The 25,490-nt window shown below is 32.8% G+C and overlaps 2 protein-coding genes across 3 annotated transcripts; both read right to left on the bottom strand.

The window, feature by feature from the left end:
* Window positions 1-668: 668 nt before the first annotated feature.
* LOC132302381 (protein IQ-DOMAIN 14) lies at window positions 669-9,825 on the bottom strand. 2 transcript variants are annotated; one of them, XM_059799216.1, is made up of 8 exons: window positions 9,326-9,825; window positions 9,174-9,234; window positions 8,973-9,029; window positions 7,429-7,526; window positions 6,095-6,529; window positions 4,797-5,036; window positions 4,049-4,180; window positions 669-1,577 (listed from the first exon to the last, which is right to left on the bottom strand). In XM_059799216.1, exons 4-8 carry the CDS (start codon window positions 7,501-7,503, stop codon window positions 849-851), a joined length of 1,611 nt encoding a protein of 536 aa, XP_059655199.1. In that variant the 5' UTR covers window positions 7,504-7,526; window positions 8,973-9,029; window positions 9,174-9,234; window positions 9,326-9,825; the 3' UTR covers window positions 669-848. The 2 variants fall into 2 exon arrangements, with proteins under 2 accessions (XP_059655199.1, XP_059655205.1); XM_059799222.1 differs by having other exon boundaries at window positions 9,401-9,825.
* Window positions 9,826-21,944: 12,119 nt separating this feature from the next.
* LOC132302369 (uncharacterized) lies at window positions 21,945-24,587 on the bottom strand. The gene is made up of 2 exons (XM_059799208.1): window positions 24,374-24,587; window positions 21,945-22,712 (listed from the first exon to the last, which is right to left on the bottom strand). The coding sequence occupies exons 1-2, from the start codon at window positions 24,571-24,573 to the stop codon at window positions 22,154-22,156; spliced, it is 759 nt and encodes a 252-aa protein (XP_059655191.1). The 5' UTR covers window positions 24,574-24,587; the 3' UTR covers window positions 21,945-22,153.
* Window positions 24,588-25,490: the final 903 nt, after the last annotated feature.

Here is a 25,490-nt window from a genome sequence, read left to right as displayed (position 1 = left end):
ACAAAAATTAAAATTCAAAATTTTGTTTGCGTTATTCAGGTGATAGATATTTGAAACCACATATTATTCCCGATCCAGAAATGATGTTTGTTTCTGGAAGAAAAGAAAATGAGTGTCTTATTCTAGCAAGCGATGGTCTATGGGATGTTTTGACAAAGGAGGAAGTTTGTGATGTGGCGCGAAGGCGAATCCTCATGTGCCACAAGAAGAATGGTGCTACACTTTTGCAAAAGCAGAAGTGGGATCCCGAGTTGAACCTGCTGCTCAATACGACCGATGACAATATCTCTTAATTGTGGTCATATATATATATATATATATATATATATGCATACACATTACAATTATATATACTTAAATGATATTATTTACATTGATTTTGCCACTCAAAGTAACAACAAAAACCCCAACCCTGTAACAAACTCATCAAGAAAGGAACTTTGATCCATAAATAAATAATGATTTAACTAATAATTACTAGGAAAACAACAGAACACTGAGGCAGAGGATTATTTCCTTGTGTGTGGTATAAATCAAGCTTTTAATTGCTTAAAGTCTAATGTGACAAAGGAAAATTCTTAATAGATGAGACTCCAAAGACTCCAATTTCAAAAAGTCAAAAGCCATCAAAGCAATCCAAGAGAAGAAAATAAGAAAAAAGCTATATCTTTTTCAAAAACACAAACCTCTTGCATTCAAACCATCATATCCTACCAATTATTATTATTATTATACATCACTCTTTTGTAGTTCAAGATATCACCATACACTCTGTATAAAGGATCAAAAACCCAAAAAAAGTTAAAAACACAAATGGTTAAAGAAATGGAAATTTAAAGAAAATGCAATCACACAAATCGGTTAAATGGTCTCCTCCCAACTGCAGCAGGCATAGAAATGGTTGAATCCACACTCAAATCCCCTATAGAATGCAGAGACTCGTGCTTTTCCAACACCCTTTGAGAAGCAGGGTCCTTGCCAGACTCTTTGTTCCACTTAAAAGACCCAACGGTTGGAGTCAAAGGAAAAGAAAACCTCCGTTTCGACGTCTCGCTGCCCGGAGTCACTGGAAACCTCTCCTTCGGGTTGCTGTTCGTTCTCACTTTGGCTTTAGCTGAAACAGTCGGTACCATGTAGTTTGGAACTGAAAATGGTGGGCAGCTCATGAGGCTGTCATCATCCTTCAATGGCGCATCAAAAGTGGAATTAGCAGGACTCATTCTTGATCTGGAATGTTTCATTCCACTTGAGCCGCTTGGGGGTGGTGTTCTATTTGAAGGGGTATATGGATGTCTTGTCCTCACAGGTACCATTGATCTTGTTGACCTTGGTGTGACTGATTCAAGATTGTCAAACCCGAAATTTTGTTGCTTATAGTTGCTCGATGGAGGTCGAGGGCTTGGTTTTGGCTCTAAAGTTGACCTTGGAGGAGTTGGATGAACATTCTTCATGGCCTGGCTTTCAGAAGCATTTGCTGGAGGGAGCTGACGTTCTAACCAGTTCCACCACCAGGGGAATCCACCAGATCGGACGTCCAATAGTGCAGTTTGGGCTGATCTAGGATTGGCTTTCCACAACTGAGATATAGAAAAGAAAATGAAGGCACAGGTTAACACCCTTCTTCTTTTTTACCTTAGAAATAAAATAAATAAAATTGGGGAGGGGGGAAAGGGATGGTAAGAAACCTAAAATCTGATGCCACAGTGCAGGGCAACAAGCTGCACTGCCTGCTCATTATACATGAAGCTGGACTTGCTAATGGGTCAGTCCTTAATCAATAGAAAATAAAGGTCCAAGGCCACCCCAGCTGGCTCTGTTGTGAGCATATACATGTGTGGCTAAGTGCGTGTATATTTGTGTGTGTTTGTAGACTTGGAAATTAGCTTGAGCCTATACCAACAACAGCAAATTTGTTGCGCTGAGCACATTGATTTTGAACAACAAAACTCAAAGGACATAAATGCCTTCACAAATAGTACACAAATTTAGTTTTAATTTTAAAAGTGAAAACAGAGAGCTTGTGGGCACAAAAAGCTTCTTAACTTTCAACACATCTAAGTTTGATTTTTTTTTTTTTTTCCTGATAAACAACTCTTCTGTGCAAATACTGTTAGGTCAATAGGACTTTAAACTTTAGGTAGATAATTTCATAGATCAAAACATAATTACTATATTTTTGTTTAATTTCTAGTTAGAAATGGTTTAAAAGTGAGCCAAGTGGAAGATCAAGCTACATCAAAGGTCAAATTGATAATCTTTTACGAAAAGGGTAAAAAGGTAAATTACTATTATGCACACTCATAGGTACGTGCATTGCACATACATGGCATGTTAATTTCAATTTTCTAAACTTACTTTGATTTCAAAATATGCATGAGAATACACGACTTTTTTATGAAAAATGTTTCTGCAATATTTTTCCAAGTATCAAAACTGCTTACTGGAGTTGCTTCAATCGATCGAGACAAATGTCAATTGATCGACAATGTTGAAAAGGCAAAATTTAAAAAGAACGCTAACTATTATTTTCTATTCAACTTTAAACACTCCACTAGATTGCCTATACATATATATAATCTCTGGAAACGTAGGTAAAAACATTTTAATGCACGAGTAACATTGTTTTTTTTTTTTTTTTATGTATACAAAAGATCAAAATCTCATTTACAGGATTTATACATATCTTTGAGAGATTACTGGAGAGAACAAATTGCATCTTTCTTTACAACATTCATTATATGCATTAAAATATAGATGAGTTGTTATACGTGTTATATATTCATTGTTGCGCCAACTCAAGATTTTTCCACACATCATAGCAATCAACACCAGATTCTCAACTAGATGACTGGGTGCCCAATGTTATGCACTAGAGAAGCAGATTCACAGTTGTGAAGGACTGTAGACAGATCAGAAAGACGACCTGAATATCTTCGAAATCTTACTTTGTCTAAATATAGCTAGGAGTTCGACTATAGTGAACTGTAACATAGGTTGTCAATTTATTTCTTGATAGCAGATTAGTTGCCTGAACTAGGTCCCATGGTTTTTTGACTCCATTGAGGGTTTTTTCACCTAAATACTGCTCTCCATCTATATATTGTTTTACTACTTTATTTATTTATGGATTGCATCGTCATCATCATTGCCTTTATCCCGTACAAACAGGGTCGGCCACATGGATTCTCTTTTTTTTTTTTCAATCTTTTCTATCATAAGCCACTAGATTAATTTTTTTAAATTATTTTTTATCACTTCATTCCATATTAATTTTGGTTGACTATTTGTGATGGTTCAAAATTGATAATATGTTTCACATTGCTCATATTTGTTTGAATTAGCTTTAAAAAGTTTATTCAGTTAAAATCAAGCTAAAACCAGAATAAAGAAAACAAACAATTGTTCTACAAGACCTATTCACCCTCCCCCCCTCCTCTTCCCTCCCCCTCCTTCTCCTCCTCCCTCGAAGTCTAGCTCATTGGAGCTTGTGCAACTCTATATCAGAGCCTCAGGTTCCAGTTCTTAACGTGTGTGACGTGTTTCACGCACGTTCTAATCAAAACTAGAATACCGTTCAAACTAATAGAAATTGAAGATTTATGAACAATATAATTTTATGTAGCCCAAGCCAATAACATAATTTTCATGTAGTAAACAGAATTGTGAGACACACCCTATGAATTTTATTTGAAGCTCCATTTGGAACGGTGAAAGAACCAGGGGAGGAGAGAATGTTCAAGGACGTACAGAAAATAAACTTTTCTTTCCCTTCCTCTTTCTAAGATCAAAACAGACCCTAATGAGAGGAATTGGGACATGATTAGGATATAATTGTGGAAAACAGAATGAAATAATCCAATGCTGTGGGCAAATTGAGTATTGGTATGGGCATACATACATAGTTCCAGCCCAAAAAGATGGAATTCTCAGTGCAATCAATGCTTAGTTCCATTTGAGCTAGGACTAGCTAAATATACAAATGAGCTGGTGGAGCCCTTTTCAACATGGTGTAATCAAGGATGGGCTGGGCTAAAATAGAGTACAGTACCTGGTGAGAATATGCAAAGGCCATGGCTCTTTCTCTCTTCATGACGGCCTCTACTTTTCTCTGCATCCTTGCCTCTATTTGCTCCTTCGTTAGCAAGCTATCATCCCAATCCTCATTGTGACCTGCCTCAGACTATACCAACACTCCAGTTTAAAACAATAGCATTTCAATTGAAAATCAAAAGCAAAACAAAATAGATATTTGTTCAAGCTTCAGAGTTATATATTATCCCCGACTATGGATTGTTTAATCATCCTTATTGTTTCAGTACAATTGATCCAAAGGCCATCTGAAGGTCATCTGATGGTTTGTTACTGTTTAAGAACTCAAAAAACAATGTGCTCAATTCAAGTTTCTATAAATTTTTCAAGAGATGTGTATTAACACATGTTGTGGAAGGAGGCACCATGGTTTATACAAAAACCAAGTATGGTTTATACAACACATGTTAAGATCAATTTATCCATCAACATGACAAGTTAGCCAAGGGTGCCAAGGCGACAAGTTAGCCTAGGGTGCCAAGGGCGACAAGTCCAGTATATGTCCCCAACGCAAACCTCGAACATATTGAAGTGGCCATTAGAACAATCATTGGTATCATCTCAACTTTATGAACCCAAAACAAAAATTGAATTGATCAATACATCCAATGATAAGGCCAAAGCAATAAGATTTACGGGTCTATTTCATTTAAGATGGCCATCTAATTCAGACATAAATGTATTCACAAAGATATGAAGAAACTTACCATCTGGCTCATGGTCCATTTGCCCAAGCTACCCTCCATTTCCTTATCATTCTTGTAAGATTGGCGTTGGAGGGCCTGGTTTTCTAACATCTGGATCCTGCGAGACTGAATTTGATTTTGAACCCTCACCAAAAGCTGCATGTATTTCATGGCACTCGTTGTTTGTCGCTTCACGTTCTGGCTTCTCACTACTCCTTGAAGCCTCACCAGACCCCTCAAAGCTCTAAAACTCCTCCTTGCCTGTATAACATAGAGCACATTATGTCAGTTTGGTGAGAGTCCAATATGTGAGTTGTAAATCACAAATGGCCAGGTTAAGCTCATAACAATTTACAACTACTGAGGGACTCAAAAAAACAATCTAGTGCCATTCAAAGTCTCTGAGATTGCCTGTCAAAGAGGGCTCAATTAAGGTAAATAAATCAGAAATGTCATGTTGCGATTGCTGTCAAATATTATCTTCAAAAAATTTGAAGCAAAAGTTGTGCCCAATATCAGTGCAATGGTTGAATGTGTGACCCTATATAGAATCCCATACTAACACTTGTTATACGGACTTTGAATTAAACCAACTGTAGTAAAGTCAATCAGAATGTCCAGCAGAGATGGTTCCATAGAAAAGCATGATAAGAGTCCTGACATATGCCAACAAATGGCTACAAGGGATCCAGATAGAAATGATTGTTACCTAATGTTGTCCCCATTAATCGAGGATGTTGAAAAGGGTGGATGGGATAAAGACCTAACCTTTGGCATTATTTGCACAAAGTGACTACTCACAAGATTCGAACTCGCATTCTATGTTTGACAACTTGAGCATTTTACTAGTGTATTAACTATTAAGCAATGGCCCCTACAAACGATTCTGGATGATCACAACTACTCATTCCAACAGTTTTTATTTGTTAGACAGCCAAGCTCATCTGTTTGACTACAGGATTCTATCCTGACACAACCATTTAATATTGAGATTCCTTTGAAATTCTAAAAGGAATATATGGCACAGTACATAGATTGATTCTGATTGAATGATTGAACTCATGTCCATATTGATGTCACCAATGAATATTGTGACCTTAGGTAAATGATATATGGCTTAGATGGAGAAAAGCAGTCAAACGGTTAGGCCTTGTTAAATTAAGTTGTGCCTTCATTTGCCAAGTTTATGCTACATGAGTCATCGTATGAATTCAAAAGCATCTAGATTCAAAAGCATGGAAATTCCATACTCAAACAAGCCATGGAAGATATATATTTTCTGGAATTTAAGCAACAAACAAGGAAAACTAGAAGCTTACCATATAGCCTCTATATGCTGCTTGGATCTTGGTGGCCGAAAGATTGTGATTTCTTAGAGTTGGTTCTGGTCTGTATTTAATTTCCTTATGTTTCTGAACCCTAGGAGAAGCAACCCTTGGAGAAGCAGCCCTTGGAGAAACAGCTCTCGGAGAAACAGCCCTTGGAGAAACAGCCCTTGGAGAAGTAGCCCTTGGAGTAGCAGCTCTTGGAGAAGCAGCCCAAGGAGAGGCTGCCCCTGGTGGCACCAAAGGTGGTGTTTGCGGTTGCTCTGCAGGCGTAGATGGCCTGACAAGTATTTTCTCCTGCTCTGCATCTCCCAATATTTTCTCAATGCTGCTCGGCTCTCTGAAGAGGGGAATGAACGATTTGTTCTCTCCATGCCTTAATATTCCTCGACCCTTCTTCTTTTCCTTGGTGCTTTTCTTCTCTGAACCCTACAAAAATAAGTACTGCTTAAGGGAACCAATGACATGAGCAGTTATACATTTGGGGATTAAATTTGTTGCTTTTAGTAGCCAAATCTGCAACTACTTGCTCTCAAAAGGAATAGAAGTACTTCAAAAATGTTAACCAATGACAAGAACACCTATACATTTGGGAATTAAATTTGACGCTTTTAGAAGCAAAATCTGCAACTACTTGCTCTCAAAAGCAATAGAAGTAATTCATAAATACTAAATAAAAGCACAGATTTTATGTGAAATTTAAGCTGGTAGCATTTTAATGTAGATAGAGCAACTTTAAACAAGAATGACTACCGTATTATACATCTGGACATGTTTGATCAATATATTGGAATTAAAATTTTATGCCACCTAATAACCAATACCATTACAATATGTTTTCTGACAGCTTACTCTGAATTCAACTTTCACTACCCCTTGAACAACTATTAATTTGAGTTTTCTCAATAATTTTCCAGGCCAATAACCTCAAGCAATTTCACAATTGATGCCACAACTTTTTAGGATAAGCTAGAATAAGCAATTCTGGCAGTTGGACCCATCATTTTTTTTTTTCATGGAAAGAATGTTAGGGGTTAGTTGTTAGAGGGGAGGGGGAGAGTGCAAGGCTCGAACATGGGCTCCTGGACACGGGGAGCAACCCAACTACTCGGGCAACACGGCACTTACATTTGGACCCATCATTTACATGGGAAATAAATAAATCAACAAAGAAAAAGAATCTTGAATAGTATATCGCAGATCATCTTCGCTCCACTGAAATTATTATGCTTTTTTTTTCTTTTTTTTTTTCCTATTTTGAGTGAAAATTTTAGATTCTGTTAGCACTTGAAATTGCTTCAAATACACCAAAGTAAGAATTCACTTGCATTGGCTAGTTTCTCTTTGGAGTTGGGTATGAAAACCCTCTTGATTGCAGAAAACCAACTCCCTTTCTTTCCCATGTTTCTAGCATTAGTGATCCTCCCTAAAAGAAATAAATAAACAAAACGAATTAGTATATGCCAGTCTACAAAACTGATTTCAGATTATCCAAAATTAAGATATTATGGTTTATGAAGATAACATATCACTGCAAAAGACAGTCTAGTGAAAAGAATTTTATTAAGTAAAATTCAAAACATAAGAATGTATACACCCTATCGTCCTAAAATTTACATGCAGAAAGCTTTATTCATGTTAAAAGTGCAGAAAAAGAATTATTTTATCTGCATATGATCCCTTACTTCTATATACTCTTCACAACTTCTCCATTTTATAACTATATGTATGTGTGTGTGTGTGGCTCCTATGATCCAATAGGCCAAATCAAGAAAGTGAACAGCAGCTATGAAGGAGATATTTTGAGAAATGACAGATTAGTAAGACATCAAATTCCTCAAAGATTCCTTATTTGGATGAATTTGAGGTTTCAGCTCACTTGAGTGATCGGTGATGAGATTTCGGCTCTGGCCTCGGTTGTGCACCACAAAGAACAACAAAGGAAACAAAAGAAAACCCGTAATATAGATAGAGAAAAAAGGAAGAAAGGAGGGGAATTTTCATGTGGGATTCACATCCTCAGTATGTAGAACAGACACAGCATACTCTCACATTACAAAACCAGTTGCATAGGGTTAAATTGTAACTTAATCAGTTGCATAGGGTTAAATTGTAACTTAATTACCTAGTAAGAGCCAGAATTTCGCGGCAAAATTAAAGAAAAAAATCACATATCTATGAATGTAAATATCTGCAGTCAAATTCTAGTGATATATAAATATACATATATAATATAATATAAGTGCAAATCTCTCACAGGGCTGCTACAATTCCTCTGTCCAAGGAAGAAAAAGGTGATTTTTCTTTTAAGAATTTATAATTTGCAACCAGGGAAAAGCAAATCAGGGAACCTTACAATCATACACACATAACTATACAACCAACAAATTCTTTTAGTGGCCTGCTACAATTGCTCTTTCCAAGGAAGAGGAAGAAGAAGAAGAAGAGTTGTCTTTTCAAGAATTTTAAAATTATAACAAGTACTACGTAAAAGTAAAACAAAGAAATTAAAAATTATAAAGAACCCAAATTATCATAACTAATTTTTTTTCCTTTCAGAGGGTGGAGGACATGTATTTTTTTCATTTTTTTTTTTTAAAGGAAGTATAATTATAACAGTTACAAGGGAAACAACAGCTAACACAACAAGGCAAGAGAAAGCCAAAGAAAGAAGAAATCTAATTGGAGAATCAAACTAACCAAACAAAAAGATCACATCTCAGAAAGAAAGAAATCTATTTATTACCTTAAAACCCAAAATCAGAGAAATCATACTTGATAAAATTGACTAAAGTTTGAATAAATAACAAAAATTAGGACATACCCAAAAGATCACACGTATAAAATTAAAATTATTAAGAGAAATTGGTACCTTGAGAATTTTTTCAACCTTCCAAAACCTTTCATAAAGCTGCACCAAGCAATAGGACTGCAACAGAGAAGAACCAAAAACTCTTACCTTCTAATTAACCCAAAATCAGAAAAAGCAAAATTTAAAAAAACTGACTAAATTTTGAATAAAGAACAAAAAGATCACATGTATGAAATAAAAATTATTAAGAGAAATTAGTACCTTGAGAATTTTCCCCACCTTCCAAGACCTTTCAGAAAGCAGCACCAAACTAACCAAAGGACTGCAATAGAGAAGAACTAAAACATATTACCTCATAATTTAAAAAACAAAATGACTAAATTTTGAATAAATAACAAAAAATTAGGACATACCCAAAAGATTTCTGTATGAAATTAAAATTATTGAGAGAAATTGGTATCTTGAGAATTTCCCCAACCTTCCAATACCTTTCAGAAAGCTGCAGTAAGCAAAAGGGCTGCAAGAGAGAAATAAACTAACCCCTCTCTCTCTCTCTCTCTCTCTCTCTCTAGAAAACAAACACTCTCTCTCTCTCTCTCTCTCTCTCTCTCTAACCTCCACCTCCCTCCCTATACAACAATATGCTTCTCTCACCCAACATGGCTTTTGGAATTCAATATTGCCTTTTTCTCTCTCACACACTAGAACTTTGAATTTGGTTCCAATTCCTTAGCCAGGATTTACTTTTCTCCCCCACCTTTCACCTTTTGTGTTTTTATAATTTTCTTTTGGGTTGATCATTGATGATAATGAGGAGAGAGAAAGAGGAGCGAGGGAGGGGGGTTGGCCACTTTCTCACTCAATGGCTATGGCCACCTTCAACCAACTTTACTTGAATGGGAAGACTATTTAGACAGCAATACCAACTTGTTAAACGGTTAGGTTAGGTTGATCTCTTTACCACCTTTGATTATATTATCATTTATTACTTGGTGTGACAATGATTTTTTCATTTTTTTCTAATTTTTTTTTTTTAAATTTTTGTCCCACTCTACTGTGTTGTCGCGTTCAAAACACGCGACCACTGCATAAGAATGAGTCAGGCCTCTATCTGACTCTGGAATTATAACTTGTGGTTAAGAAGTTGAAATGTTATTGTGGTCCATCTCGGGACCATGTCAAATTCAGCTGAAATTTTTTCTTTTTTCATTTTCTTTTCATTTTTAACTCAGTAAAAAGTACACTCACAATCTCTCAATCTCTTACTATAAAATGCGAAGTAAGTAGGATCTATTTTAAAAATTGATGGATAAGTATCACTAAATTACAATCTTAGTTATGGCTAAATTTATGAGTTAAATACGAACATTTTATTATTAAAATAAAATATGCTTGTTAAAATTTGAAATTAAGAATCATTCGAATGTTTAATCAATTATTGTTTTAATGTCACTCGTAGTCTCAAACTCAAATTTGAATTTAAACTTAATATTGAGATTAAGCTCAAAATTAGTCAAATGAACATACGTACCTCAAATGCTAATATGTGAGATTGAATTTGAATGGACCGAATGTGAACATGTGTTAATTGTTCTTTTCATGTTTCCATTGAAATCAATTGGTATAAAGAAGAAAGCTCGACCCTCGGTTGTATTTTTTTAAGCATGATGTTTAATTTTCAGCACACTACTCTTGTTTTTTAACACTCTGGTTTTTAATGCATTAAATTTGATTAAATTAAGTAAATATAATAGTGTTGAATATAGAGGTAATGATGTTAAAAAAAAAAAAACTTACAAAATCAAGAATTACAGCAAATAATCCAGGCGACAAAAAAAAATAAAACAAAATAAATAGAAGAAGAAGAAGTTTGACGCAGCCAATTTTTAAGTGGTAGGAATTCATGCTTAGCGTCGTCAACAATTTCTTTGTTTTTTTGTGTTCCCGTGTCCAAGGAACAAAAGAATCCCATGTGCCCCAAAATATGGTACACATGCATCAATTAATACCAACTTAATATTTTTTGTCGTTTTTATTTTGATTTTATTTTTATTATACACGTCACTAAAAAACAACATAGTCATTAATATAATTCAATGCCTTCCAAAAAGTAGTCATTTTCTTTTTCCTTTTTACCTTTCGTTCTTTGGATATATATATATATATATATATATATATATATAAATCATGGAAATCCACTTGTTGACATAAATTCATTTCAACAGATGGAGTGCCAAAAAATTATGGTTTATGTGACTTATATAACAGATAAACTAGCTATGACATAAATGGATAATAATAAACAAAACTCGGTCTAAGTCATTTTTTTTTTTTTGTCGATTTTGATTTTTTATGTCACTTGTGTAAGAAATTTTGTTTCATTGAGTTGCACTCTATCTTCCCACTAAATGGTACAAGAGTGTGTGAGTGTTGGCGTATTTGGAAGTATCCTTCACTGTCCACAGTATATTTCTGTATATTTTTATATGTATTGTCGGATTTTTTAAAACATCTCATAATTCACTATTAATTTACTATTAAGTATTTCATAATTCACCACCAAATATATGCAATTCTTCTGTTTCAAATGCCATGTACAATTATCAGGAATTTTTTTTTTTGAATGACTAATGGCATTCGAACTTTCGACTTTCAATATCTGAGTTGAAAATCTTTATCATTTAGACTCCGTTTGTTTTGACCTAAAATTTTTTTTTTTAAAATTTTTTTTCTTTTTCAGATAAAATATTCGATTATAATCCATTGGGCGAGGCACATAAAATAATTTATCAAAAATTAATGAATAAATTATTTTTATTAAATTTTTATATTTTTTACTTCGTAAATATTTTATGACAATCAAAACATCAAAAAGTAAAAAAATATTTTCTAATTTTACATCCAAACAAATGAACCTAAACCATCACATATTTATATACTACCTCCGTCTCAAAAATAATGTCATATTTAGAGAATCGTGTTAGTTCAATTTGTGTGAGTCACGATTTTCTAAAAGTGACATTTCTTACAGGACGGAATATTTGTCGTTGAGTCTGCACCGCAAAGTAGGAGTGCCGGAGTGGTGGAGCGTTCATTTCACTTGCTATATGTTGTAGTGGAACCAAGCAAGAAATGGGATGATGCCGGCCTACCACTGTGTGAAGAACATATGGTAACTTAGTCCGGATCTAATTGATTCGTGAGGGTGTGGGCCACAGACACTCGATATTCCAGCCATTTGATTTGATCCAAGTGTTGCTCTGAATGTGAAACATCATTGTGTTTACAGGGTTTCATGTGGACTATATATAATATGATGAGAGTACATTGCATTATATCACCCTCTCATGTGTACCACTGGCATGTCACACCATATCACACATTCAGACTAGCAACGTCTACCATGATGTTAACCTCTGGACGGCTAATTAATCTGAATTTAATTGATTTTTCGATATGTTTGTTTTTTATTGTTGATTTTGGTTGGAAATTTTCAACGCGGTCTCAATTCTTATTAGGTACATTTTATATACGTTTTGTTTTATGCGTTTTGTTTTTAACTAAATCAGAAATAGGTATTTTTGTTATAGGCGTGTTTTGAAAAAAAATCGAAAATATGTTTAGGAACGATGTTTTGCTTTGAAATGTTTAGGCCCGAGTTGCGCTACTGTTATGGTTTTAGGTCATGATTCATGAACAGTTGTCAAAATAAGAAAAAATAATTTTTTTGTGTTATGGTTTTAGGTCATTGTTCACAAAAATGTTTTAGCACTGTGTAAAATAAAACAAGGTCGCACCAAATATGTTTTTGTTGCCAAAATCGACACTAATAGCCAAAAAATAAAAATAGCAGAAACAAAACGCATGTCAAACGGATAATACTTTCAATTGCATTTCTATTAAAAAACCGAATAAGTTCAACCCGTGGGGTTGAGTCAACTTATACTAGTCCAATCAAACCCAATCTAACCCGAAAAACTCCGGACCAAATTAAGTTTAATCCGATCTTAGAAAAATTTAATGGACTAAAACTCGAGTTACCTACTAAGATTAAAGATCAGGTTACAGTGAAATGGACTAAACAAAAATTTGTACTTCTAAATTTCAAAAAATTTTACAATATTCCGAGGGTACTGAATCATCCAATAAGTAAGTCCCACCACCACATCTGAAGAAGAAATTTTCCTATTTCCAATCAGAATAATAAAAAGAGCTGTCGAAACTCATATGGTAACTTAGTCTCGACCTTACCAGTGGATGAGAATGTGGGGGCTATTGACACAATTGATGAGAATGTTGCTCTGTATGTGAAGAGCATCGTTGTGTTTACAATCTTTCATACTATATATATATATATATATATATATATATATATAATATAGGTGTATTGATTGCTGTAACATTATACTACACTATATCACCCTCTAATGGGCACGTGAGTAGTGGCCCCACTATATGTACACATTAGCCATAGAAAAAATCTACCGTGAGGTTTGGTTGCTTCTTTTTGCTATAACCACTCTTCATACTCGTAGCACCAAAAACTACGCACACGCCACGTAATCCGATATTTCTTTCTTGTTGAAATAAATGGTCAAATAATTATAGAAACAAAAAAAAAAAAAAAAATCATATGACATACATGTTGGTGTTAGCCAAAGTCATCGTTTACTCTGATCAAAAGCAATCAACGGCGTGCAATCCTTGTTCAAGAATCAAAAACATTTTCAGAATCAAAATTCTCTCACCCTTTTTCTTTTCTATTTTATATTACAATTTCATCACATTTATCATCTATAAAAATTGTATAAAATTGCGTCAATTTGATAAATATGTGCCGACATATAATACTTTTGAGTATCGTTAAATTTGTATAGTGCAGTACGATATATTGGAGGAGATTCAGTTATGTGACAACATGTGATGCTTTTGAGTGTCGATAAATTTGTATAGTGCAGTACGATATATTGAAGAAGGTTCAATTTCGATGCTTTGACTTTAATTTTTTTATCTTCTGATCAATTTCACAAGATTCTTTTTGAATTAAAATTAGTGCATACTGTGCTTGACACTAACTAAAACATATTAGGTATATGTGTGTGTGTGTGTGGGGCCAAAAACAATTAAAAAGAATTCTTTAAAAAAAAAAAAGTATAACCAGGCTTAGAGTAAGTAAATGACCTTCATAATGGTGATGGGCTGTATCCACTATAAAAAAATATATATATGTATTTGCAACTATATATATATATATATATAAGTATATTTTCCTAAGTCGGATGTTGTAAGCATTCTTGGAATGACATAATTGAAATAAATGTTGAATAAGATACTTAAAACCTGAGGCCACCATAGATAATGCGTGCAATGTCCAGTGTCAAAAAATACTCATTACGTTAAGAAAACGTGTATAATTATTATTATTATTATTATTATTATTATTATTATTATAATAGCTTTAAGACGGAAATATTACCGTTCAAAGTCAGTCAAGTACTGTTGCCGCGGCTTTTAGTGGTATTGAGTTGGCGTTTAAAACACGATTCTAAATGAATCGACAAATATACAGTAGATAATTAGATATTTTTAATTAAATTAATATATATGTATATATATATGTATATAATATTGATTGAGATTGAGATTCAATATAGCACCGTCATATCTGCCAATGTTATTATTGATTGTTAAACTAAAGTCCCTCAATTAAATATATAAGTAAACATTATAGTTTTGTACGTAGTATATGATATAATAATGACGACAAATAAATCAATTCTCACATTATGGAAATTTGTACAGTCTAGTTCTGTCCTTAATGACATGGTTATGAAAATTGTTTATGAATGGAGGAGTGGGTATGATATAAAATTTTAAATCTGTCGGAGGTTACGAGACTAGAAAAAAAAAATTATATATATGTATGTGTTATATATATATATATATATATATATCATTATTTTTATTGTATATAATGTAAGGTCTTCTCAATTTATTTAAACAATAATAATAATAACAACAACAACGTAAATAGGCCGCACACGGGTACACTCATCTCTAACAAGATAGGTATGGATTGTGAACTTTAAATACGATGTAGATATGAAGGGCAAATACAATTTTAGACAAATACGTGTCATACCTGCTCTGATCCCACTGTTGTTGTCGTCCCTACACTCAAGTACTTTAAGTGTGATTAAATAAATCTTAATATTTCTATCATAATTTATCTTAAGTCATACACTCAATTAAACCACAAATCATTTTCTATTTCTTGCTAACTCTGTCGTTTTAATTTCGTTCTCTCATTTCTTCTTATATAACCCTAAGTCATATCACTCTTTTTAACTGATTAGAATTCTTTACTGCACATGTCCAACCCATTTAAATCGTATTTTTATGTTTTTTTTTCTTTTCCAATGGGAGTTCCTTCAACATCTCACTAAATAAATTAAATTTATAATTCCTTTCTTTATTGTTTTAATTTTGTTTTTGCCCTAATTATTGTTTTATAGAAATTTTCTTTCAATTCAGTTTAGAGGAATACACGAGAAAGTATTAAATACTACAAGAGTACGATAACCCAATATAATGACAACTGTTGAATCATATATATGATGATGATTCCATTACATTCAAGAGTTAGAATGACCCCCAAATACCATACCTTTGGGTATTTCATACTTTCTGGGAATACACATTCCTCCTATCAATCCATCCTAAGTTGAGTTTAAGTAGCAAAAAAAATTGTTCCTTTTGGTATCTTTTAGTTCTTATTTGTGCTTCTAGATTTAGAAATTATTACTTAAGAATAATTTTTGAATATATAATGTAAATGAAAACACAACCTGGCTCAGACAAGCCAATAAATTACATTTATAGAAGTATAGGTCTCGTACAACAATAAGTCAAGCCGACCAATCTACTTGCAGTAAATTAAGGTCAACTGGTTAGGTGACCCCCTTAAGATTTCAAAAAGTCATGTGGCCTGGTCTATTTTGATATTATAAGTATTAAGTATTAATGATTCATCGAATGATATGAAACGATTTTTTTTAAAATTTAATATGTAATTTGTATCGATTAATTTATAATAATTTTGTCCGAGTCCGTTATACTGTAATCGCAACCAAAATTGCGATCGTGACCAATATTACAAACCATTACATATTTAAGACATACTTTCAATATGTTGAAACAAATATTCATTTTAAGTATTAGTGATTTAATGTTTAGGCCCTGTTTGACATACTTTTTGTTTTTATTGTTTTTGTTTTTATGCTGCTGTAATGTCAATTTTGATAACAAAAGCATGTTTGGTGTGGCTTTGTTCTATTTTACACAATGCTAAAACACTTCGTGAACAGTGGCCCAAAATCAAAACGTCAAAAAGTTATTTTTTTTTATTTTGACAACTATTCATGGCTCAAAACCATAATAATAGCGCAACTGTTCCGACATTTCCACAGCAAAATATCGTTCCCAAACGTACTTCCGATTTTTTTACAAAACACTTCTATAGCAAAAAACATTGTTTCTGTTTTAACCATAACCAAAAACAAAACGCTTGTCAAACGAGCCCTAATAGTGTGTTTTTTTTTTTTTTTTGGTAGGAATACTTGAATTAAGTTAATTAAATAATTTAATTTAAACAAAATATATTCTATAATAGACATATTTCATGTGCGTCATTTCCAACATTTTCTTTTCTTTTCCTTGCCAAAGGAAGGACGAGGAGCTCCAACACGGGTAAATCATGTCTCGGTGTGATGTTTTAACACAAAGTACCTAGAAACGTTCATGTCATATTGGTTTTTGATTGAGTGTCATGTCGTCATCCAAAGTTGCAATATTAGGAATGGGAGTTTTGATTAAACAGCCTAGCTATTGAGTGAAAAGGTCTGCATCAACACTAGTTTGGAGATTTTTTTAGATTTAGCTATGCTTATAAAATGAAAAAGTGGCGAGTAGTAGAATTTAATTATACCATATATGGAAATATATATAATATTACATTATAATTAATTGTTATCCCCACCACGTATGATCTTTATTTTATGATGATTAAACCAGACAGAAACACTACACAACAACATTATTGTTATACAAAGAGATTGTTACTTTAAACCCTTCATTGGTTGTTAATATTTTTTTAATAAAATATAGAGCAATTATATTTTTTTTTTATTTTCATCATGTATGCATGTTTCTCATTACAAGTTGTCTTTAGAAAGTTACATATATATGTAAAGTAAAGTTTATTTTATATAGAACTTTAATTATCTAAATTAATGTGTAGAGATTGTCTTCGTTAAATGTTCACATGCATGTTTGTTTTTCCAAATTGTAAAGGCTGAGTTAAAGCTTTTAAAATCTCATCACCTATATATGTTATGGAGACCATAACCCTTTTCTTTAAAACACGAGCTCACAGCTTCAATTCTCTCTTCCCACTTCAATTTGACACCTCCATATATATATATATATAGTAGAGTAATGTGCAAATAAATTTCATGTGACATATTAAAATAATATATTAATTAAAACATTATATATTTATGTGTGGGTGTGTGTGTTTAAATTCGTATTCGAATATATTTCGAAAGAAAAATACATTTGAAGGCATTAAACTGCAATGAAAAGGTTATTAATTAGACAATTTATAGCAAGTTAATTCCTTTCACTTATTTGAAAAAAAAAAAAAAAAAAAAAAAAAAAAAAAAAAGAAAGGACAATCCTTCCAGCGTCTTACAGACTGGAGAGAGCTTTTCTGTAGCAAAATTAATGATTTTCTGACAGTGAGAGAAGGAGACCAAATGCATTAAATTTGAACAGTTATGGAGTAAAAGCCATACCTACACATACATAATTTTTTGCTTCATTTATTAGCTTCAAAACTTTGTGCCAGTCAATAACAGTGATTTTTTTTTTTTTTTTCTTTTTCTATTTATATTGAGTAATGTTTTTTAGGTCTTTTTGTTTGTGGAATAATGTAATTAAGGAAAATGTTTCTCAGTGGATTTGTCTAACTTAAGGATTCTTATTGTATTGGATATGACCCACATTTGAGTTTATATATTCATCACATAAGATGGATAAAAGTCTTACGATATCGACGAGCTTGGCGAGGGATAATCGTCCCAATCCCCCGTAATTTTGTGACTTACCCAGCTTCAAGGATACAAGTGAGAACAGATGCAACAAAAGATGATCAGTCAATTTATCTCTTTCATTGTCTTCGATAAAATTTTTTATCACCATTTGAATCATCATTTATTTTCCGACTTACATGAGTCTAGATAAATTCACCTGAGTATCAGTACTCTGTAATTAATACTGTTTTTATCATTTTGATGTAGTGGAGAAACTCAATTGTGAGTCATATCTATTACATCAAAGGAAAAAAAACCCTACCCATTATACAAATAGACTAAAGAATCAACCAAATAAATGTTTTTCTTATATTTTAAAAATAATAATAATTTTAACTATTAGTAGATTGTGTCATAACTCTATAATTCAAATTAGATTTAACGTTGGATGAAACAATAGGTAGAGCTAATCTGTGAACAACCGACTATTGCACTGTAAAAATAGAATAAGTTTCATTTATGGACATTAGTGTTTCTTAAAAGATTTACTAAATTCATTGAGTTATTCAAAAAAACCCAAAACCGTCCATTATTATTATTGCTTGATGTGACAATCGAGATGAACACCTATTTTTTTTTTAATATTGACAAGAATCTTTGAGAGGGTGAGGGTTTGGGACAGTGAATTGTTGTTGAGGTTGTTGTGGGGTTGGGCAAGGGTTGGCAAAAGGCAATGTATGAATGTGGAGCCCTTTCTATTTAATTAATTAGTTTGTCCTACTAATTTGATTATGCCCATTATCTGTCTAACCTTTTTTTGTTCCCTTTATGACATTACATACATTGTGTCTACTTTATAAATGGTAATATAATATAAGTGGTTTCATCTTAAATAATATATAGTATAAATAGATTTTAGTCCCTATAAAAATGTAGTATGCACATTGTTTTGGCAACCCACCTTGAAAAAATGATACATCAACATTGAAATTGATTATTAATACTCCCTCTATTTTAAAAAAATAATAATAATAATAATTTTTTTTTTTTTTTTTTTTTTTTGAGATAGAGAGAGTATTAATAATCAATTTAAATTTATTTTTTTTGGGCTGTCCCAAAATAAATGTCCAATTTTCTTTTTCAAATAATATATTTTATATCTTTTTATATATGTCATTGGAGTTTAAAATTTCAAATTTGAATATTCAAAATTTAAAGGGCAAGTTAATAATTTTTCAGAGGGATAATACATGACCCACACGTCTTCTTAAAAATTTCTATACCCCAAAATGAATATTTTTTTTTAGAGAGAGGGAGTAATAGTTTTGAATCTTTTGATCACTGTCAAGCCCGCGATGTTATTGAAACCCTTCCCCAATACCAAAAAAAATAAAAATAAAAAATCTAAGCAAGCAAAATTCACGCGTGTAAGAATCCACTTATTTTGGAATAGTTCTTTAAAAGAGTAAATTATAAGAAAATAAATAATTAGGTGGCTGAAAAAGTTGAGGAGCCGAAGGGCTCTCCATTGACACATTTCTTGGGGTGGGACCTTATTTGAGACCCACACAAACAAATGTGTGGATGGGGAGCCCTTCCTCCAACCTTTTTGGCCAACTTAATTATAACTGTTCTTATAAAAATACAACACTGTAAGCCATTTTGATAACAATTTTCTAAAAATAATTTTCACAAATAACCAATCAAAAAAATTTATGGTTTTTTTCCCGTTAACAAGTATAGGAAATTAATTGGTTTTTTATATTGCGCCAAACAGGCCCTACACTTGCCAATAACCCATATTTGGCAAATATTTGTTCAAATTAATGAGATTCTCTGACACGGAAACTAGGGAGTAAGTGAGTGTTTGTGGAACATAATTAAACACAAGGCAAGAGCAATGAGTAGTAAAAGGAGAAAATTAAGACGATGATGAAGCACACAGATTCGGATTCGGTGGTTGACATAAAAAAAAAAAAAAAAAAAAAAAAAATGAAATATTGGAATGCCTAGTAGTTACAACAATAACCTAATCTTTTGATGTACGATGGAATAAGACAAGTCAACCACTAACTATGTTCTAGATTTATTTTATTTCATATATATATATATGTATGTATGTATATGGATTAGAGTAGCGTATAAGCAAAACAATGAATCTAAAAATAGAAGTGCAGTCCAGTCAGGGTCGTTAACCTAGTGACTTATTGGAAATGGTTGGTGGCCGAATGTACGTTTTCCTATTTGTAACATTTGTTTAAGGGCTGTTTGGAATTTAAAGTCAAACTATGCAATAAGGAAAGGATCATTTTTGTCCCAAGGAAATATTAAGCCTAATAATCATTTACGGAAGGTTGTAACTTAGTGACACTTCCTTATCTTTTAAAATAAAAGGTTGAGAGTTATATAGGTCTCTTTGTCTCCCATGGTCTGTGCTCACCTAGGAATAGATTCGAAAGAAAGGATGCAATGTTAGAGCAAGTTAGGTTGAGGTATAGTGGGAGATGACAAATGAAGTTCGGGTACGTTTATAGAGTGATATGAATTTAATGATCAACTCGTCTCAGTTGTTCTGAACCGAAATATAAATGCAAGGAAGAAGATTAGGCCTAGTAGATCGACAATGATGATTATGCCCGTGATTTGAACAACTCACCACCTGACCTCACCTCTCCTGTGAGACCGGAAAAGTTATACTATTGGGTTAATGGACTATTGATTCATTATTTATTTATTTATTTATTTATGTATTTTTTTTTGTCATTAGCCAAAAAAACACACTCCACTCACACATTTTACTTTGCCCCTTTCAAAACTCAAACCCTCACCGTTCACTTTGACTGATAGAGAATTACAAGATCAACATATATGATCGCTTTCTTATCGCATTATTTAGTCAGTTTAATTTTTTTTATAGCTGGAATAAAGGAAAAATTGATAGCCCCTACAAACCATGCACTTGGTATTTTGTTGCGGTAGTTGAGTTCAAATTCTTATGGTCTCTCTTTTCAAGGCCAAGCCCGAACTGTGACCTCAAATGGGGACCATTGTTGGTACCCAATCATAGCTTTATGCAGCCCAAAAACTGCTTGATTTTGAAAAGCAAAATAATAATAATAATAATAATGATAGTTTTGAATTAATAATGGTTAGTGACCGTTTGAATTTCTTTTTTTTTTAGAAAAAAAAAACAAAAAATTGCTATTTTTTTCCCTATAAAGTAGCCAAAAACAAAAATATTATAAAATATTGTAATCTAGTGATATCTTGTCTATTTAAGATAAAGTCAAGGTTCAAATTCATTGGGGGTATAAGTCAAAAAAAGAAAAATAAAATAAAAATATCCCAAAAGGTCCATTCTCCTCACAACTTATGAACACTTTCACTTTCTTTGCCTTTTCCTTTTTTGTTTTGTTTTCATTATATTAATTAGTGTTCTTTTTCTGGGTAACAAGAAGCCGTACTGATTACCTTTTGTACTCGTAGCTATAATAGCTAGATGAACTCTTGGATATTGGGACTCCAAAGTAAATAGCGGATGTCTTTAAGTAACCAGCAAATATTAGATAAATAAATATATATATATATATATATATATATATAATTGGAGTATAAGCCAAATGATTATAAAATTTGAAGTGCAGTCTAGTGTCCCAAAAAGGATTTTGTTACCCGGCCATCTCAATAATTCTTTAAGGGCTGTTTGGAAGTTCAGACAAATGTTAACGAAAAGAAAACAGAGATGTCACGTCGCTCAAATTCTCTCTCCATAATTTGATTTTTTTTAGTGTACCAAGTTCAAATGTTCCAAACATTCCGAGAGGTTGCAATCTTTGTATATACTGAACAATGATGTATAATATTTCAAATTAAAGCATCAATTAAAAATCAACAACATTTGTTCACATTAGTCTATATATATCGCCTGTCGAACCAAATATATTGAATATACCTTGCATTACAACTTAATTTTGATACATTTAATTTAGGAGGAAATTAAATAACAGAAATATAGATACCCCACCAAAGCAATACAAACCATAAGCAAATTACTACTAATTTGACAAAAATAAATAAAGAGTAAATAAAAATCAATTTACTGATTGGACACAGGTTTATATATAAACTAAAAAACAACTTGTCACAGCTTCATTCTTCCTCAGCCATGACCATTCTACTAAGAGGGCTAGGCCCAAGTTTCTTCCTTCTCAAAGCACTCCTCCTCCTAATAACTTCCATCTGGTTCCTCCTCCTCACCTGCATCATTGCCTCTTCTTCCACAACAAATCTCCTCATTAGAACATCATCTGTCAGAGACTTCCCGCGGAAAATCCTCCTAGTACTCTCCGTGCTGATTCGCGCGCTTGGAATTCTAATATTTTCTTGTGGGTTGGAAAATGGCTTTGATCTCGGGTACGTGTTGCTTCTTCTAGGTGGGATTTCGGCTTGGAAGACTTCGGTGTAGGAGGAGATTGGTGCGCACAGACAAACTCTAGTGAATGTGGTGGCAACCCTTAGAGAGGTGCATTTTCGGAGCTTCTGTGACCTGGTGGTGGTGGTGGTGGTGGTGGTTGTTGTGGTTGGAAGGTCTGTGGATTTGGAAATGGTTTTCCACAAGGTGGTGTTTGGGGTGGGGAGTAATTCAGATGACTTGGAAAAGGCTTTCCATGGAGTGGCCATTTCCATTGCTCTATAATACCAAGGTCTCCTACACCATAAGACATGCATGTCATGCATACATTTGTTTGAAATTGTGTGCTTGTATGTGTGTACATGCTTTAATCCACAATACATGCATTCGCGATAACAAGGATGAATCTCCTCAAAACCGCTAGTGTAGCACAGTGATAGACTGACACGTGTCATCTTAAAATTTAGAGTACCTAAAGCGAAAAAGTTATTCCATTTTATATTTAAAATGCTAAAGATCATATTATCGTGTCACACAAAGAGATATTTAAGATCAATCAACCATTAATCAATTAAGTATTAGTAATTTTACTCACCTTGTGATGGGTGTGTCCCATCCTACTCTTGTTAGGACAGATTTTGATGTATTTTTAAGGTCAGCATATCCCATCCTACTCTTGTTTAGGAGAAGAGTCAAAAAGTTGTTCATCTAAAAGCAATCTCAATTAGTTATAAAATTGTACTGTAAATAATTAAATATTGAGCTTTCCATTTTAATTATATTTCATGATTTTTTTAGATTTTAATTGCAAATATAAAGTAAAAAGATTTTTTTATTATATTATGTTGAATTTGTTTAGGATTAGATTTTTATTTTTTTATTAAAAAAATGTTATGGAATATGCTGACCTTAACACATCAAGTTTTTATTTATTTATTTTTTATATATTTTTCCAAACATCAAGTTTTTTGTTCATGGTGCAAATTGGGATGGGAATGTCAACCCCTTAATCAGGAATGAAGGTGGGCTAATTTTGTTCAACGTATTGATCCAAGCCCAAAAAAAAACTAAAGATAAGGATAGTAATTTAAGCCCAAACAAAGCTCTTAAACTGCAGTACAAGCCCATCTATTATTGCTTAGATTCTAGGCCTTTTACCAGTTAAGAGTTCTCATGTTTGATTACAACCAAGTAGGCATTGGAACCTAAATGTTCACCAGGCATGGGCTAGGCAGGATAACTCGGTCCAAAAACCCAATAATAGAATTCATAACACGGCATTATGCTGATATAATCTATCCTCTATATATATATATATATATATATATACATACATATATATATGTAATGCTATAATGTCCTAAAATTATTAATGGACACTAGTTTAAACGATATGATCTCTTTTTTAATTAAATGAGAGATTAAATGTTCTAGCTCGAGTATTGTTTGCCTGTTTGCTTGATCTGTCTCCCAATAACAAATTGAGAGGAAATGGATGGCAAGAGTTGCAAATTCAATGAAACGTTTCTAATACCAATTTTACCCTTATTTTTATAAAAGACAAAATCAAAATACCATACGAGTCCTACGACCTAAAATTGCCAACTATTTCAAATGGAAACTGCCCAATTTTTACCATGAGAAGATATATAAACTATGTGTTAACAAACTCTGCCTCAACTGCTAGATGCTAATTAGCCATACAGTAAAAAAAAATCAGCACATATTTTTGTAGTAGAAGAAGAGAAAAGCAATCAAAGAGTGCGATCAATGTTACGTAAGTGAAAAATGAATGATCAAACTGTAAAATTCTATTGCATCTTGCACTAGATGAACAATATATATCTGCTATCTCCAATGTGTGTGTGTGTGTGTGTGTGTGTGTGTGTGTGTGTGTGAGAGAGAGAGAGAGAGAGAGAGAGAGAGAGCGAGAGAGAGAGAGTGATGTGTTGACATACCTTGTTTGTGAGTTCTTTGGATCTTGCATGAACAAAGCGAAGTGTGAGTATGAGGGAGGTGGATAAAGAGAGCAGGGGAGTTCATCTGAGTAGGAGAATGATGAAACCTTTTGCTTCAGTTTGTGACTGAAAGAGAGATGGGTTGGCAATGGGATTCTTTTCTCTCCTTTTTCTCCTTTCTTTATTGCATACTCTTCCATTTGCTTTGGCAGGCATGATTCCTACTGATTTAGAGAGAGAGAGAGAGAGAGAGAGAGTCAAATTTCAAAGGCAAAGTAAATTTTGCTTTATTTGTGAAGTTACAAAAGTAACCCTAATCACTTTAAAAAGGCACCATCATATAATGAGGGTATGTAAAGTACCTACACCCTTGTAATCATGTTTAGTTCCCTATTATATATGTTTGTGAGCATGCAAGTCTGCAAGAGAAGTTGGTCCATTTATTTGTGTACCAAAAAGCCTGGCCTGCCTGTGACTTAAAAATAAATTTATGTAGGATCAATTTGTGCCTCTTTTAGTTTGTGTCTCAGCCTTTCAATTTTTATTAATATAGACATGATTAATTTGCAAGTTGGAATTCATCATAGTGTCTCCTTTTCAAATTAATAACTAAGTTCCTTTTTTATATTTATAAATTCGATTTGGGATGCATCTAAATGCATTAGGCCAAGATCTATAATCATTGCTTGAACTTCTTTTATCTGAGTAACTTCTTTTTCATTTACTAGATGTTCAAGTATAAACAAGTTTTTCTTTTCACAAAAGTTTTAGGATGTCATAAATGGTAAATATTTTTTATAAAAAAAATAAATAAAGATGAAAAAAGAATTTGTGTTAGCTAGTTAATTGGCAAACTTGGAGCATAAAGCTACCCCGATTGTATTCTGTGAAAGTTGGATGTACCTAGCTGTACATATTGTTTTCCTATTTTAAACTCGTTGCAATAAAGTTGTCTTGTATTAAAACTCGTTCTTCAAACTCATAATTTTTTAATTTAAAGCTCGCTCTTTTAAATGTTTTTCTACAAAATAGTTGTATTTAGGTCTTCTCCATACCAATAACTTCCAAGATTAGACTCGTCAAGGCTCAAAGAAAGTTTATAGCAGTAACTCTAGTT

The sequence above is a fragment of the Cornus florida genome, unplaced genomic scaffold (assembly GCF_030987335.1).
Source record: "Cornus florida cultivar Cherokee Brave unplaced genomic scaffold, ASM3098733v1 CherokeeBrave_3.0.0_Hap2_Chr01, whole genome shotgun sequence".
Classification (NCBI taxonomy): domain Eukaryota; kingdom Viridiplantae; phylum Streptophyta; class Magnoliopsida; order Cornales; family Cornaceae; genus Cornus; species Cornus florida.
Note: the sequence above shows the minus strand (reverse complement) of the source record. Positions and strands in the feature narration are given on the sequence as shown.

Coding starts and splice junctions, on each gene's coding strand:
- LOC132302381 (XM_059799216.1), bottom strand. CDS start 7,503: ATGGGAAAGAAAGGGAGTTGGTTTTCTGCAATCAAGAGGGTTTTCATA. Junction 6,530..7,428: donor CCAAAGAGAAACTAGCCAAT/GCAAGTGAATTC, acceptor TTATTTTTGTAG/GGTTCAGAGAAGAAAAGCAC. Junction 5,037..6,094: donor CAGCATATAGAGGCTATATG/GTAAGCTTCTAG, acceptor TATGTTATACAG/GCAAGGAGGAGTTTTAGAGC.
- LOC132302369 (XM_059799208.1), bottom strand. CDS start 24,573: ATGGAAGAGTATGCAATAAAGAAAGGAGAAAAAGGAGAGAAAAGAATC. Junction 22,713..24,373: donor CCAAAGAACTCACAAACAAG/GTATGTCAACAC, acceptor CTTATGGTGTAG/GAGACCTTGGTATTATAGAG.